Source organism: Vidua chalybeata, chromosome 11 (genome assembly GCF_026979565.1).
Source record: "Vidua chalybeata isolate OUT-0048 chromosome 11, bVidCha1 merged haplotype, whole genome shotgun sequence".
Lineage (NCBI taxonomy): Eukaryota > Metazoa > Chordata > Aves > Passeriformes > Viduidae > Vidua > Vidua chalybeata.
The window spans coordinates 1,488,134-1,503,591 of NC_071540.1; the positions used below are offsets into that span (position 1 = coordinate 1,488,134).

Genomic DNA, 15,458 nt, shown 5'->3' on the forward strand with positions numbered 1-15,458 from the left:
CTCGGATCCTGAAATTTCAGCCTTGAGCGGGGTTTGGCTTGGGTGACCTCCAGCGGCCCCTTCCATCCCCAGCGCCCTGTGGCTCTCTATATTCAGAGTGGCCCCCTGGCTCCCTGGTGTCGGTCCAGCAGCACAGCACAGGAGAAGGCGAAGGTGGCAGCCCAGTTCCATTGTCCCAGGGCTGGGAGCGGGCCCTGGGGCCGCCCCCCCACAGCTGGGGATGCTGAAACTTTTTTTTTCACGTTTCCGCAGTGTCACGATTTCCGCTTCCCTCCTTCAGAGAGGGGAAAAAAAAAAATCCACGGCCAACCCCCTACCCCGAGCCTGATTCCGAGCCCGGCTCCAGCCCAGCCCAGCCCCATCCCGCGCCCACCCCACCCGCCGCCGCCGCCATGGAGGACCCCGAGTCCGCGGGGGCCGCACCAACGCCCGGGCTGAGCTCGCTGCTCCCCTCCCGGGAGTTCCTGCGCTCCCGCAAGGGGCAGCTGCTGCTCGCAGAGTCGGTAAGGACGGGATATCGGGGCCAGGGGGCTGCGGGAGCCACCGCCGGGGCAGCCGGGACCCGAGCGGGCTCCGCCGGACCGATCTGCCCCGGGCCGCTCCCTGTACGGCTGAGGGGAGAGGGGTCGGCAGCTGAGGGGAAAACAACCGAGGGGAGACGGGGGGCGACAACTGAGGGGAAAACTGGGGAACAACAACCGAGGGAAATACCGGGGGGAAACAACGGAGGGGAGACGGGGGCAATTACTGAGGGAAGAACAACCGAGGGGAGAGGGAGACAACAACCGAGGGGAGACGGGGAAACAGCCGTACCGGAATGGGGGAACTGCAGAGCTGAGAGTGTAATGGATTTAGCGTAATTCAGGCAGAGCACGTTAGAGACCTGGACTTGTCACGTTAGACTTCCAGTGCCTTAATTGTGTTTCACTGTAGGGGACCCCTTTTCGTTTAAAAAGCGCTTTTGATTTCGTTTTAAGCTATTTGCGGTGTGAATCCAGTAACCACTAGGGTTGCGGTTTGCATTATCAGCTGGTGCCAGGTTAGGGGACAGCCTGTCCTGAGTGTGTCAGGAAGGACTTTACTCATGAATTTATGGTATGTGGCATCGGGCTGTGTATCACGGTCACTCAGCTGCTGTCCAGAGCCCTCTGGAGCCGTGTTTGTCCCTGACCCTCAGAGGGATGCGCTTGCTCGCTGCTGTGGAGCCCTTGGGCTGGAGAGCTGCCCAGAGGGAAAGGCCCTGGGTGCTGAGACAGCCGCTGGGCACAGGGCCAGGACACCTGGCCTGGATCAGCAGTAGTGTGGCAGCAGGACCAGGGCAGTGATTGTGGTGTGAGACTTTATGGAATTTTACATGTACAGGCTTAAAACCTGACAGCTGAAACAGTACCCATGTGATAAGGGAAGGAGATCGCTCGCCCCATAGGGAGTTGGTATTTCACACCAAAATTTAGGTTCTGAATAGGAAGCTTGTTGAGCGAAATTAGATGTTCAACATCATTTTTGCTAGAAATAATGATAAATTCAAACACTAAGTTTGCTGGAGTTTTGGCAGCAGATAGTCAGATACCAAGACAGCCCAAACTAGCAGTCAGGTCCATGGAGCACTGTTCAGATGTGCAAGGTGTCTTTGGCCGTCCACTGTGCTAGCTCAGGAAAGGAAACCAGGATATTCCAGCAAAAAGAAAGATAAGGAACAGACAGGCAGGATTTTCTGTGAACAGCTGGTGGGGACCAGTCCTGAGGGCTTGTGAGGCTGCAGGCACTGCCCTGTGGCAGAGAGACAGGGAACAGCCAGATGTGAGGCTGGCTTTGAGAGGAAAAGCATTCACTCTGGAGTTCAAGTTGACTTCTGTGATGGGGAAAGCCTCGAGCTGGGTAGCAGCAGGCCATGGGTTTTATCAGCTCCACCAAAAAAATGCCAGCTACCCCATCCCTCCTCCAGGTACCCCATCATTCACACAACATCTGTAGTTTACAAAACCACACATTTAGAAGATACCAGAGCCCAGCTAACCTGGCTCCTTTGGCACATATTTTTGTTACATACTATAACACACACTGGAATTTCCTTTACAAGCTTACAGCCACTAAATGACGGCTTTCAGACAGCCTGGCTTTTTAACATCTCAGAATGATGACATATTGGAGGAATACTGTTCTGGTCATGGGATCAGACTCACCCTTTTGTTGTCATAGAGAAGTACTGACGATGCCTCCTTGGAGTAATAAAAACTGCTCTATCTTGACAAAACAGGGATTTATCCTTTGTAAGGCCACACGGGGCTTCCCAAGGGCTTGGCTGGCTGAAAGCAGCTCTAAGATCCCATCTGCAGAGAGCTTTCCTTGTGCTCCTTGCAGGCCAAGCCCACGTGCTCAGGACGTGGTTTTCTGGCAGACAAGAGGCAGCAGTAGTTTCTCTCCAGTTGTCTCAACTTTGCCAGAAGAAACCCTTGAAGACAACAGAGGCCCCAGAGTAAATGCAGCCTGTATACAATTAGAGAAATGCAGTGCCAAATAATTGAAGATGAGTCCAAGTTAAATCTATCATGGTTTAAATCTTTGTTTCATCTTTAGCTTTGTATTTTTCGTCTTGAATATTTAATTTTTCCTCTGACACAGTGCTAATGTGGGGTGGGGTTGTGTTCTGCATAAATGTATGGAAATAATATTCATGGCTACACTTTTTGAACAGTGCCTTTTGTTCAGAAGCAAAGTGGGGTCCTCATTACTGTTACAAATGTCACATTATTCAGCATCTTGGCAGTTCCCCAGAAATGCACTTTATTTCTGCAGCTCTCGAGCCATTTTTGAAAATAACATCTCCACACGGAAAATCTTTAGGATGTTCAGGTGTGATTTGCTCTGGTGCAGTACCCATGTAAACTGGGCATCCCAGTGCTTCCCCTAGAACAGGCCAGGCTGGGGATGGAGCTGATTACAGGTAGAGGCTTAATTATAATCTCAAATTTTATTCAGATAAGGAAGTTACCCTCCCCCCATCCCCTGTTCCTTTTTCTTTTGATCTCCACAGAATCACAGAATGGTTGGGGTTGTATGGGACCTCTGGGGAACATCCAGTCCACCTCCCCACTGACCTGCCTGATTAATTTTTTATTCCACCTGGGGCAGCCGCAAAGCCAGAAAGAAGCAGTAGCATCAAATACATTTATAAGCTTCACTATCTCTCCTAATCCTGTTTGTTCTCACTGCCTTGCTCCCTCCATTTTCTAACCATCATTTTTAATCTTACAGGTTACTCTTTTTTCCTCTCTATTCTCCCCCACCATGCCATGTTTCTTCCACATATTTTAAGACTCTTCTTAAGCTACTAATTTTTCCTAACCATTCAAGTTGCTGTGTTGAAGGTCAGCATCTCATCCTTGCTCTTTTCTACTCTTCAAGGGATGAGTTTTCAGTTCCCTGTGTCCTGTGTTGGAACCATGTAACAGCCACTCTCACACTGGCACCAGAGCTTGTCCAGGCAGGATCCCCAGCTGTGGATTCTGCTGCTCACCTGGCTGTTCCACTCAAGCCCTTGTGGCTGCTTTGATTGGCATCTCCTCAGTCTCCTGAAGCCAGCATGCAGTGGCACTACATTTTATTTTGTTTTTATAAAAATGCAATGTGAGTAGGTAAAGTTGTGCCACCTTTGTGGTGACATGAAAGGATGTAGAAATCATTGTGCCTGTTTCTCTCTTCTTTTCCTGTCTTTCTCCTGTCTTTTCAGTCTCCTCCGACCTGACCTTCCTAACTGAAACTCCAGCTGCTCGGTGTAAACTCTCCTTTGAAGAGGCCCCTGTGTCTTTCTCAGGGCCTGTAACCAGAAGCCTCTCCTGCAGCCAGTTGTGGAGGAAGCAGGAATTTCACCTCCTCGACAAGTGCAGCAGAGAAGTAGTAACTGAACAGCAGAGACCACTGAGTGATGCACTTTGTCTGTCTGACAAGAAACAAGAAAAAAACGCACTCTTGTCCAGAAGATGACACTGCTACCCACTTGTAAAGCCTTAGGCAAAGCTGTTCTTTCCTGGGGAGGGAGGTGGGAGCAGGAGATGAGGAGGTGGTGCAGTGATGGCAGTGGCTATCCAGCATCCCCGTATTCCCAGTGGGTTCCAGTGGGTCTGTTCTCTCTCCTCAGGTCCTCAGGGGAGACAAAGGCCTCTGGAGCTGCCATGACCTCAGTATTGCTCAGGCCTCCCTCCCTTCAGGGACACTGTGCTCTCTAACCACTGTCAGGATTATTTTTTAGAACTTGAACTGCAAGCTGGTTGTACAATAAAGTATAACTTTGTAATGCCTGGCTACTTTAAGAAGCCCAGCAACACAACATTAAGTAATAATTACATGGGTTTAAATGGGAAAGTTACTTTCTGAAACACAATACCCAAGAAGGGTTTTGTGTGAATGGGAGTGTACTCAGTGAATAGTCAGGCTTCTTTTTGGCCAGGATTTTTTATACTCTTATGACTGCCAAGCTATGAAAGGTTCCTGTCCTGCTCTTTGCTGCATTAGAGCTTCCTGCATGCAGACATTCCTTCACAGTGAAGCTGGCAGCAGTCACACCAGCCTGTCATCAGTAGCTCAGGAAGAGCTCAGACTCTGCTGCTCTCAGTGCTCAGGGTGCAATCCCAAGTGAGGGGAAGAGAAAAACACTGTCTAAATACCAATTCACAAAACTGATAAAACACTGCTGCTTTTTTTTTATTTCCCTCCCAGAAGCTGCAGTACTTTCTGAAAGTGCTAGAAATAAACTTGCAACTGCATGGAGCCTCACAGACTCCTCTCTAGCTGCCTATTTTTTTTTTTTTTTAAGCATAGATACAGAGATGTTCGAAAAAACAAGGTCCCATTGCTTGACCTTTCTCTGAAGTCACCCTGAAACACACAGCTCCAGGAAAAGAGATGCAGAACAAGTGTGATGTGCAATGGAACTTTTGACAGTCCTTGGAGGGGTCAGGGTATATTCTGAAAGGTGCTTTTGAGTTTTGAGAGCACCTTTCAGTTTGCAAGATGTTTCTCACAAAGACTTGAGGTCTGGAAAAGTACGTAGTAACGTGTCATTATTTCTGGGTACAGACTGGCACTGCAGTGTTTGTATTGTGGGAGGAGAGGTGTATTTTTAAAATTTTAAGATAACATCAAATGCTTGAGTTAGTGGCAGTGCACTTGAATGGTCAGAAAAGGCACCTGCTCACTTCTGTAATGCTAAAAAGACAGTTATAGGTATTATCCAATATTGCTCAAGGAGTCTGTGCATTCCAGCTGTCAGAAGAGGAAATGAGCTCTACGCAAGGAGAAATGAGAAACATCATTAAAACTCTACAATTTGTGGGCTCTTGTATTACACAGGACTGTTCCCAAGCTACCTAGGGAGTTTGGCATTAAAATCCATGTCAGGGCTGTGATTGGAGACAGATAAGAAGAAAACCAAAGAGCAAGGTGCAGTGCCATGGTCAGCACCTGACAGAGCCCTCAGGCACCTCCTTCCTCTTGTTCCTCTGGCTCTCTCCAAGATCTGCCTCCCTCCCCTTCCTGTGCCTTCCAGCCTTTCCCCAATGAAGGTATCCAAAAATACCATCTTTCAAATCTTCATTCTCAAAATCTGGTCTGTTATTTTATAGACATTTATTTCACATAAAATCTTCCTTGGCCCTTTCAGTCTCAGAGTGCCTCCAGAATGAGGAATGATGTTTAACTGCAGACCAATTACCAGTCCTCAGAGTCTTTCCCATTTACTAATACCATCAGTAATCTACTGAAATCAAATGGCTTCTTGTGAATCAAAAGGTGCCTTTTTTTCAGTGTGCCCAGAGGTGCAGTTCTCCTCACAAGGGGATACTGACAAGTGGAGAGCAGGACAGGCTGGACTCAATCCCACCACTGAGGATGGGGAAGGTGGAAATACAGTGACTGACCTTCAGGGCTGAGGAGCAGGCAGCAGGACACTGCTGTCATCTACCAGTCATGCAGGGCTTGGTTTGAACAAGTGACTGGCCTGGTAACCAGATTTTAAAATAAACAACTAAATTTCACCAGCTTCTCTGGGTCAGACCCAATTAGAAAGTTGAAATGCTCAGACTGATCTGTCTCTCCAGCAGCTTCCCTGGCACAGAAGCAGGGATCCCCTGGCACCCCAGCTCCTGGGATTAGGGGCTCCTTGGTGTGTTCCTGCTACAGAACAGCTCCTGTTTCACCAAGTCCAGCTCGTGCCTGAACCTCGCACCTGCCCAGGGCTGAGAGGAGACAGCAGGAGCTTTCCCTGGCACAAATTGCCATAAAGTGGTTAAGAACAGACCACAAAGTCTCTTCCTTTCACTTTACACTTCACAGGAAAGCTTTTTTCTCAGTGCAAAAGCAGTCAGAGCACAGGACTTACTGACGCAAAGAGAATCAAGATCAAAGGGATCTCTGCTGTGCAGCATCACCTGAAATCTGCCTCTCTGCCTCCCCTCGCTGCTCCAGTAGGATGTGTTATTTAACACTGCATTTAATCCTTTCCTAAGAGATCTGTAGGTTTAGTTCAAGTCTAAGGATGTGCCATTGGAAGGGTTGTGGTCAGTGGGACCTGCCCTGAACCCATCTCCCTGCTGCTGGTCACTCCTGCAGCTCAGCCATCACACGTCTGCCTTTAGCCACAAAAAGGAAGATATTTTTTCAACACCAGAACAAAAAGAAAATGTCCTGTATAAATGCTGATTTCTTTTTATTCCAAGAAAACATAGAACTGTATCTAAATTATGTTCAGAAATGCAAGTGAAGCGGATTCACAAAGCAAGTGCAGTCTTTGTTCTTTGGGATGGGAAGGGAATAGGTGCTGTGATGGGAAGAAGGAAGTCCTCTCTCCTCTTAGGAGTTGTCAAGCTCTGGTAAATCCACTTCCCTTCAAAGAGTTCTTGTCACTTTTAGCTCATAGGAAGAAAATACCACACTAAGGATGAGATACAGGGAATGAACTCCCTCCACTTTATGAAAATAAGAAAAGCCTGCAGAGAGGCTCTGTGAGCAATAAACAAATCAGAATGGGGTAAACACGAACAAATGGGGCAGATATTACCAGCTAGCAGGCCCATGCAGAAGTGAGCTCTGTAAACTACCTCAGCTCAGTTTCCTAGAACCCAGTGAAACAAGAACAATGCACAGACCTTTAAGATAAATATAGTCTCCTACTGAAAATGTCACATCCTCTCTAACCTCACCAGCCAGTCCTAATAGATGAAAACAGTTTATTCCAGCTGTTAGCATCCTGCTCAGGCACTGACTGCTTTCCCCAAAACACAGGCTGACAAAAAAGGCTTGGTAATTAATTACACCAAGGAAATATTTCAGTGGGATTGAACTGCTTAGTTGTCCCCTAAACATAAAAGGTTTTTTTGATACATGTATTTTAGGGTTGACTGACCTCTCATAGGAGTAATTACCAATTAATATTTATAGGAGCCTTATCACTCAAGTGTAATGATGATTTTTTTCTGAGGTACAGGTGGTCCCTGGGAACCCATGGTAGCAGCAAACAAAGAAATCCACAGAGATGAAATGTAACAAGGCAAATGCATTGATTACCTTTGCAGGAAGCTACATCTGCCTTTAGATGTGCCATCTGGGGGAAAAAATTAATTGCTTTTCAGTGCTGTGTGAGTGGGAATGTCAGTGTCCTGATTTGGAATTAGACGTTAAAAAAGTCTTCGTAATCTAATGCTCAGTCTGTGCTGTCCAAAAGCTCCCTGAGCTTTGGGAAGGCAGACATTTGTCTCCAGGAAAAAAAGGCTGGACAGAGCAGCCCAGGTGTAAACTGGTACATAATAATGTGTAATTCAGCATCCTGCCTACTTTTGTTACTTCAGGCTCATGTGATTGACACAGCAACCAGTTCCCATGCAACGCAGTAGAACAGGAGGACTGGCGTCTTTTTTTGGAGGTGACCAACCCACAACACAGCAGCTGAAAGTGGTGTTGAGCTTCTCCATGGCTCCCTCACCTTCCACTTACACAAACACATTCTAGGAGTGTAGGACAGCACTCTGGTACTGCCTGGTTTAGGTGAAAGTACATTTTCTTCTGTTGTTTTGCCATTGTGAAACTTTGTATTTTGAGCCATATTCTATTTTACTAGAGTTAGGAAACATTATGGAGATAAAAGAAATCTGTGGGAGTTATCTGTCCTATTACTCTCTAAAATATCTGCCATACTGGAAAACTGGAACCAGACACTTCCAGAAGTCACAGAACAATTAATTCTTGGCCCTTTTCTATCCATCATCAGCAGACTTTATTCTTTCAACTCCAAGATTATAAATGCTGAGTTATTCAGGCTGTCTGAGCACTGATTTGGGTTTCAAATGAGAGCTGTCATGGCTGAAGGCTTAGAGCTCTGCTTGCTTGGCAACACCCCACTCTATTTTCAGAATTATGTTGTCAGAGCTGTTTACAATCCAGAGCAAATTACTGGCTTCGAGAGGTGCAAATCCACCCAGCACTCCGGAGAAGTGATTTCACACACATGGAAATAAACACCATTACTTCAGTTTTATTCTGTGCTGAACAAGAAAAACCATTTGGCCCAATGAAAAATAAAAAAAAGCAGGATGCTGAAGCTATGCCAGCAGCAACAGCACTGACAGAAATACACAGGGAAAATAACACTTCAAAGCTGCTCAGCTGTCTACGGCTCTGCTATTCCACGCAAATAACTACGAGTTTTCCCTTTACTTTAGGTGCTGTCATTTATCATCTTTATCTGCTATATTGCATCTCTAGCAGCTTCTTTCATGATGGCACCACTCCTAGAGTTTCTGCTGGCATTGTTTCTTTTTTTTGCCTACGCCTCCAAGCTTAATGAGAAGTTTAAAGGAGTCCACTGGCCTTTGACGGTAAGTGAGATGTGCAACAGAAACCTTCAGATTTAATTGTGCAGTGTGAGGGGAGTGAAAGGGGCTGGGCAGGAGTTCAAGGTGACTGTAACAACTTTACTGCCCTGTTAGAAACTTGTCAGTACTGCCGCTGCTTCAGAGGGTCCCAAAGCACTCTAAACTATGCTCTGCTCTGCACTGCAGCTTTTTGGATGCTGACACAAAGCATGGCTTTATCAAAGCACAGAATGTATGCCAAATTCCGGGCCGATGGCTTAGGGCAAGCATCAGCCCAAGTCTGACTGCTGGGGGCTCCTTATTGCCACCCTTGCAGAGGGGGAAACAGATGATAATGGGCAGACTTTATCAGGCTGTGAATAAATTGTTGGGTAGAGTTACACCCACAGACAAACTGAGCTGCTCTGGGAAGGGGCAACTCCGGCCAGTTCATGTCCACACAGGAGCCCAGTGGCTTCTGGGGCCGTGCTGGGGCTGCAGGAGAGCCCTTGCCACTGGATGTCCCTGCAGTCTCAAATATCACTGCAAAGGGAGCAGCTGCCTTGCAGTACAAATACTTCAAAAAAACCCACTGATCTTAGCGGTCTGTATTCTCTTTTGGTTTCATCAGTAGTTCATTGTACTGAGGTTTGAATTGAGCTCTCAGTGTATAAAAATAGCAAGGCCACTGGCAGATAAAACAGTATCAGTGACTCTGGCTACGACTGTGCACAGCTCTCAGCTGGTAATCTCAGTTCCATCATTTTCCCATTTTCTACATGCATCTGGTTCCAGAACTAGGGGGAAAAAGGCATTTGTGTGTTTATTATGGCCATTACCATAACATACTGCAAGCACAGAATGTAGATAACTGACCTTGTCCTGACTTCAGAGGAATCAGATTTCTTGCAGGATTTGTGCTTTGACACAGGATCTTACTCCTCCATCTGTGCTGGAAAGGCAGAAGAACTAATTGTGAACAGAGCTGAGGGTACCATTATTGCAGATCACGTTATTTGCACGTGCCCTAGGACATAGCTCTGTCTTTAAAGCTCACTGCAGAGACATCCCTGCAGGTGTGACAGGGCACAGCTCAGCAGGAAATATCCCAGGGATCACATCGGGCACATGCTCCTGGGGCAGGCTGGTGGAGCTGGCAGTGGACGTGGGAAGTACACATCATTCCAACACTAAACTAGTGTTTGGTTCCTGAATGAGGAGTTGCACAGACAGGTCTCCCTGGAGATCTCCACACAGCCCTGCATCCACAGAGAGACAGGTACCCCTTCCCATGGGAGCTGGGACCTCCTGAGCCTCTGGTGCCACAGGAGTTCTGCACAAACATGAGGTTTTTAGGGCATTTCAAACGATTTTTCCATTAAAGCCCTTGCTGTGCTCCAAGACAAATGCCCCACACAGCCCTTTCCAGGCTGAAGGAAGGTCTGCCTGACACAGACAGGTTAGCAGCAGGATTTATCCCAGCATCTTTAAGAGCAGAAGTTTATGCCAAGGTTCAGTTCTTCTCTTATTTAGAAATATTTCATAGATGAGCAGTTCCTCCTCTACAGCAAACCAGGCTGTGGTCACACACCAGCAAAGCCACTGATGCAACAACAGAGGGACTGATGTTCGTTTCCAGAATGGTTTTTAGAGGAAATCCTTGACCAGTCTGAGAATGCACCCTTGCTTCTTCCACAGGATTTCTTGCGCTGTGTCACTGCTGCCATTATTTACTTTGCCATTTCAATTGCTGCTGTCTCAAAATACAACGATGGAGCATCTAAAGCAGCAGGGGTGAGTAGGCATGAGCTTTCCACCTAAGTGCTGTGGTGAACTGAGTACACTTAAGTACATGGATGTACTTAAGAAACAGTTCAAATATGACCCCACAGCAAGTCATAGAAGTTTCTTCAGTTAACTGAGAATTAATTTGCCTAAAGCAAAGAAGAAATGGTCACTTTCAGAAAAACATGTCTTGAACCAATGAATAGTTTTTTCACCCTAACAGAGCTGCTCAGTGTTAACTGTACCCTTAGGGAAGACAGCTATTCTGCTTTTTGATTTTACTAGCTGCTCCTGCAAGGAGTGTCAAGATCCTTGAATGAGGCAAATAGTAATAATGATGATAAAAAAAAAGAACTCAAACCTGAAACTGCTAAGGCCAGCCTAAATTAGTAATTTCAACCTCCTGCCTCTCCTGCTTAGTTTTCCTTGGATGAGTTGAAACAAGAGCAGTGTCATTTTACCCTCCAGTACAAGGACTGCCCAGGAGAGAATCTTCACCCATCAGCATTTTGTGGTCAGAAATACAATACAGCCCCTGCATCTGCAACTTGACTCTAAGCATCAATAATGTATGCAGCATAAATAAAATTTGCATAACAATTTTTTCAGCTTGGGAAGAACAGTGCCCAGTGGTGTCAGCCAGCAGCCCTTCCCAAACCATTCCACAATACAAGCCCAAATCTTGTTTAATCTTTGTGTCTGCTGTGAGCCATGGAGCAATGGAGTGTGTTCATCCCAGGCTCCCAGACCAGCACCTAGCTTGGCACAACTCTGCTGCTTTGACACTGGAGAGGGAATCCCAGAATCATTTTAGTCTGTCTAGTTCACTCAGCAATAGACACATCTCCTTGCAAACAAGTGGAAAATTATTTCCCAAGAAATGGACGTGATTCCTTGGTGGCAGAGGTGCCCTGGGACAATGGAGGTGCAGGAGGTGCTGATGCCCAGAACGTGCCCAGAGCCCGAGAGGGCTGCAGCCTGGGGGAGGGATAAAGACACCCCTGGTCACACTTCTCAGGCTCCCAAAGCAGCTGTAATTCAGGTGATACCAATGTGTCACAAACCATTTCCCTTCCCTGCCTTTTTGGAAAGGCATGGCCCAAAAAAAACCATTAGAGTTTTTCCTGTGAGGGTTTGGTTGGGTTTGGTTTGTCCCTGACAGACGGGAGCTGTTAAGGAGAGCATTGTTTTGCCCTTTCAGGTGTTTGGGTTTGCAGCCACCATCGTGTTTGCCATTGATTTCTACATCACCTTCAATGACCTGGTCACTTTCCTCAAGCAAGGCAGCTCCGATTCCCCTGATTCCCCCGAGGGGCGCAAAACAGAAGGTGGGTAAAATTCCCTGCTTGTCACATGAGCTGCAGTGTGAGATTTCCCTCTCCATTTCACCCTTTGCAGGAAGCAAGAGCTCTTGCTCAGTAAAAGCAGTTTCTATTCTTGGGTTTGTCTGCTACAGTTCTGCTCAGTTAGGAAGCTGCAAATGGAAATCCAGTGATTTATGAAGACAATCTGCAAGCCAGGAATGTCAAGTTTCTCAGAGTTTCACATCTAACTTTGAAAAGCCCCAGATCCAGTTCTAGAAATCACCACACAGCACAGATTTTCTTTCCCTATTAAAAGGTCTTGCTGTAAAAACAAGCAAACTTCTACTCTTTTTTATTTTTGTAATTTATAATTAACATCCATTAATCCACATCCTTTTATGTCCAAATAGTATTTTTTTTCTCTTTATCATTTCCTTATCATGATTGCCTCTTATGATCTTTGACCATCTGTGGGCAAATGACCTTGAAATCCAAGGGTAAAACAGCAAAAAATTAAGAAGGTTGTTATCAGTTTTTTTTCTATTCCAGTCTACTTCAGATCAGACAGATCCACTTAGAAAAATATAAAAAGGAGGTGTTGGGTGTTCAAAGCCAGTTCAAGTCAGGACTGGGGTAGTTGTTTTGTAGTTTCCAGGAGCCCAAATAAGGCATCACGTCCCTGTGACTCCTTATTGCACCCACATGGATTAAAAAGACTGCTGCACACTTAAAAACAAACAAAAAATATCCCAAATCCCGTCCCCCCCAGAGCACCCCATCTAAAACCCCTGCAAAACCAAAACCAAACACCCAAGGTGTGTATAGAATCCTAGGAGGTGAATAGCAGCACTGACAGTCTCTTCTGGGGATTTTAGTAGATCGTTAAGTGTTTTTCAAGCTTTAGGCTGAAAAGAGAGACAAAGGAAAAAAAGAATAAAGGGAACAGGAAACAGAGTGTAAAAGCTAAAAACTGAACTGCCCTCAGAAGATGATCAGTTGGCAAGGGTGCAGAATTAGGATACAGATTAGATCTAATTCCCCTGGAGATGGAGACACAAATACATAAACTCACAGAAGTGCAGTCACACAGCTTCGTTGGTGTTTGTGGCCATGCAAGGAGGGCTCAGCCCTGCAGCCCCAGCCTGTGTTCACACAGGGGCTCTTAAGTGCTGAGGCCAGAAGGATGGAGCTCTGTGGACCTGCTGGGATTTCTCAGCATCTCAGAGCTTCTGGCTCTCAGAGGTGTAGAGCTGCAGGGCACACAGCAGTGCCCGAGCTGTGCCAGCAGGGCCTCTCAGCAGCATCTCCCAAGTCCTTCAGACATCATTTCAGGTGCCATCACTTCAGCAAGGGCTGTCATTTCACAGAAGTGTTCATTCCCAGCACCGCTGTGTCCTTCGAGACACACCCTGCCAGCGCAGCCTCTCTGTCCCAGCCAGAGCCACAGCTGGGGGGGGGGGATTTCCAGTTTGCATTTTCACTTTTGTTCCTTGTTTCACCCCTCAGATGAGGACTCTGACTCTGACTCAGACTGAAGAACCAAACACCAACCAAGCATGAAGGGAAGATGATCAAGCACTTTCCTCTTTGCTGAATGCACTGCCAACTAAAATATCCCCTCATTTCAGCCCCTTTCCACCTCACTGTTTATGGAATCACCAGAGCACAGACAGGGCAGTGATGTGGAAAAGGAGACTACTCCCAGTGCCATTGAACACTCCTTGGCAACTACAGATCCTACAGCAGATCTGTCCAAACAACACAGCTCAATTCTCTGTTGCCCGTCCCCACTCAGCACATCCATGTCCTGAGTAAATTGGAGCAGCATTTTTTAACAAGCTTTTAATGTGCTTTCATAATTCCAAACCTGTAACACTTAGAGCTTTTATACTTCTTGATGTGCCAAAGAGGAGAGGTTTGGATGCCTCTGTTTGTATTTTTCTTGATTAACTAACAGTATTTCTTTATCCAAAGTCTGAATACTCCCAAGCACTGAAGGCATGGATTACTGTTAACACGTTGGTTTCAATACCTTTGTATCTCGTATCTATCTGTGACAAGGAAAAGTGACAACTGGAAATCTGCAGCAAGAGCAAACCTCAAAGTATAACGGTGCTGCAGGGCAGCTGGCTCATCAAACATTCTGTATCCCTTGTTTTAAGCTGCTTGGATGGAGTTACATCCCCTCTGCTGAAATTTGACCACAGGATGGGGTGGAACAGGTGAGGCAGCTCTGGGCAGCCCTGTCCTGTTTTTGTGGAAGCCCTGGGAGTGTTTGCACAGCCAGGGAAGGCAGGCTTGGCAAATACCTCCCAGCAGGACCTGCCTGGTGAAACCTGCAGATGTTTGTGCCCCAGGCACCAGTGCTGATGTCCCGCTCTGTGCCACAGGCCACTGGTGCTGCCACACTGAATGCACCCAGACCCCAGGAGGGCAGTGCCTCCTCCCCACTGTGAAAAGGCCAAGAAACCAACCCCAAACTACAAAATGCCCACAATGACTTCATCTCCCCAGCCCCCTTTTTTCAGGGTGGGTGGGTGGGGTGGGTTGAGTAGGTTTTTTGCCCCTGGAAGGATGTGATTCATCTTGTGGTGTTGTATTCCAGGGAAAAAGCCCTCTGAATTTACAAGCTGTTTTCACAGGTAGCACAACCTACCTTGGAATATCTGTATCCATTTATAAACACTTGGGAATGTTTGGGAAGAGCATGGCATGCTCCTCACAGGTGGCATCAGACAGGTCTGTGGCAAAGAAACCTGTATGGATGTTTTAAAAATGAATACAGTACCAGAACAGGTATGATTAAAATGAGAGCAGATGGTACTAACAAAGTAAGCGAAAAACAGGGATGAAACAATAAGGCAGATTTCCTTTGGAATAAAATCAGCACCTGGGTTCCAGTTCCTGGAACTGCCAGCAGGACATGGGAGCTGGCAGGGACCAGGGGGTGCTGGTCAGGCTCAGAGTTGTCCAGCAGGCAGCTCCTACATCTCCTGCTTCCTGACCACTGACAGAGTAAATACAAAACAAGTGCTTGCTTCTAAATGGGACAGACAATATCTGATTTATGAGAAAGATTTCTTTGGACCTTTTCTTGTACAAGATCCTGTGTTTCTTTTCCTTCTCTTGTCATTTTACTGCCACACACTGTGATGTTCAGGGGACCTGGGTTCATTTTTATACTTGTTTTGCATTTCTCTTTTTTTTTTTTTAAAGTAAAAAAATGTACTGCATGTCACAGCTGGAGACATGGTTAATATTTAGAAACCATGCTGGATTAAACTTCTTTTAATAGAAGTGTTGGGTGTCTTTACTTACTTGAAGACCTGATTTTGCTGCTTTGCCTCTGCCCAGCACAAGGGACAATGACTTCAGGAATCCTCAGTCTGTACTGGGCAAGGGGCACAGCTCAGAGCCAGCCCTGGGGACCTGCCACAGGACAAACCTTCCTTAGGGCATGAGATGAAAAAATTTAACCAAGAATTTGTTTTAACTATTGAGTAGACATTGTGGATTCAGTGCTCTC

The 15,458-nt window shown here is 46.5% G+C and overlaps 1 protein-coding gene across 2 annotated transcripts; it reads left to right on the forward strand.

Annotated features, from left to right (window-relative positions):
- Nucleotides 1-93: 93 nt before the first annotated feature.
- On the forward strand, nt 94-15,229 carry CMTM3 (CKLF like MARVEL transmembrane domain containing 3). Of its 2 annotated transcripts, none has more exons than XM_053953076.1 (5): nt 94-503; nt 8,712-8,867; nt 10,542-10,637; nt 11,830-11,956; nt 13,439-15,229. In XM_053953076.1, the coding sequence occupies exons 1-5, from the start codon at nt 393-395 to the stop codon at nt 13,465-13,467; spliced, it is 519 nt and encodes a 172-aa protein (XP_053809051.1). In that variant the 5' UTR covers nt 94-392; the 3' UTR covers nt 13,468-15,229. The 2 variants fall into 2 exon arrangements, with proteins under 2 accessions (XP_053809051.1, XP_053809052.1); XM_053953077.1 differs by lacking the exon at nt 13,439-15,229 and adding an exon at nt 12,085-12,265 and having other exon boundaries at nt 242-503.
- Nucleotides 15,230-15,458: the final 229 nt, after the last annotated feature.

Bases quoted from the DNA above. Each gene is read 5' to 3' on its own strand.
- CMTM3 (XM_053953076.1), top strand. From the start codon at position 393: ATGGAGGACCCCGAGTCCGCGGGGGCCGCACCAACGCCCGGGCTGAGC. The intron at 10,638-11,829 runs GTGAGTAGGCAT...TTGCCCTTTCAG, and splicing joins GAGCATCTAAAGCAGCAGGG to GTGTTTGGGTTTGCAGCCAC. The intron at 11,957-13,438 runs GTGGGTAAAATT...TTCACCCCTCAG, and splicing joins CGAGGGGCGCAAAACAGAAG to ATGAGGACTCTGACTCTGAC.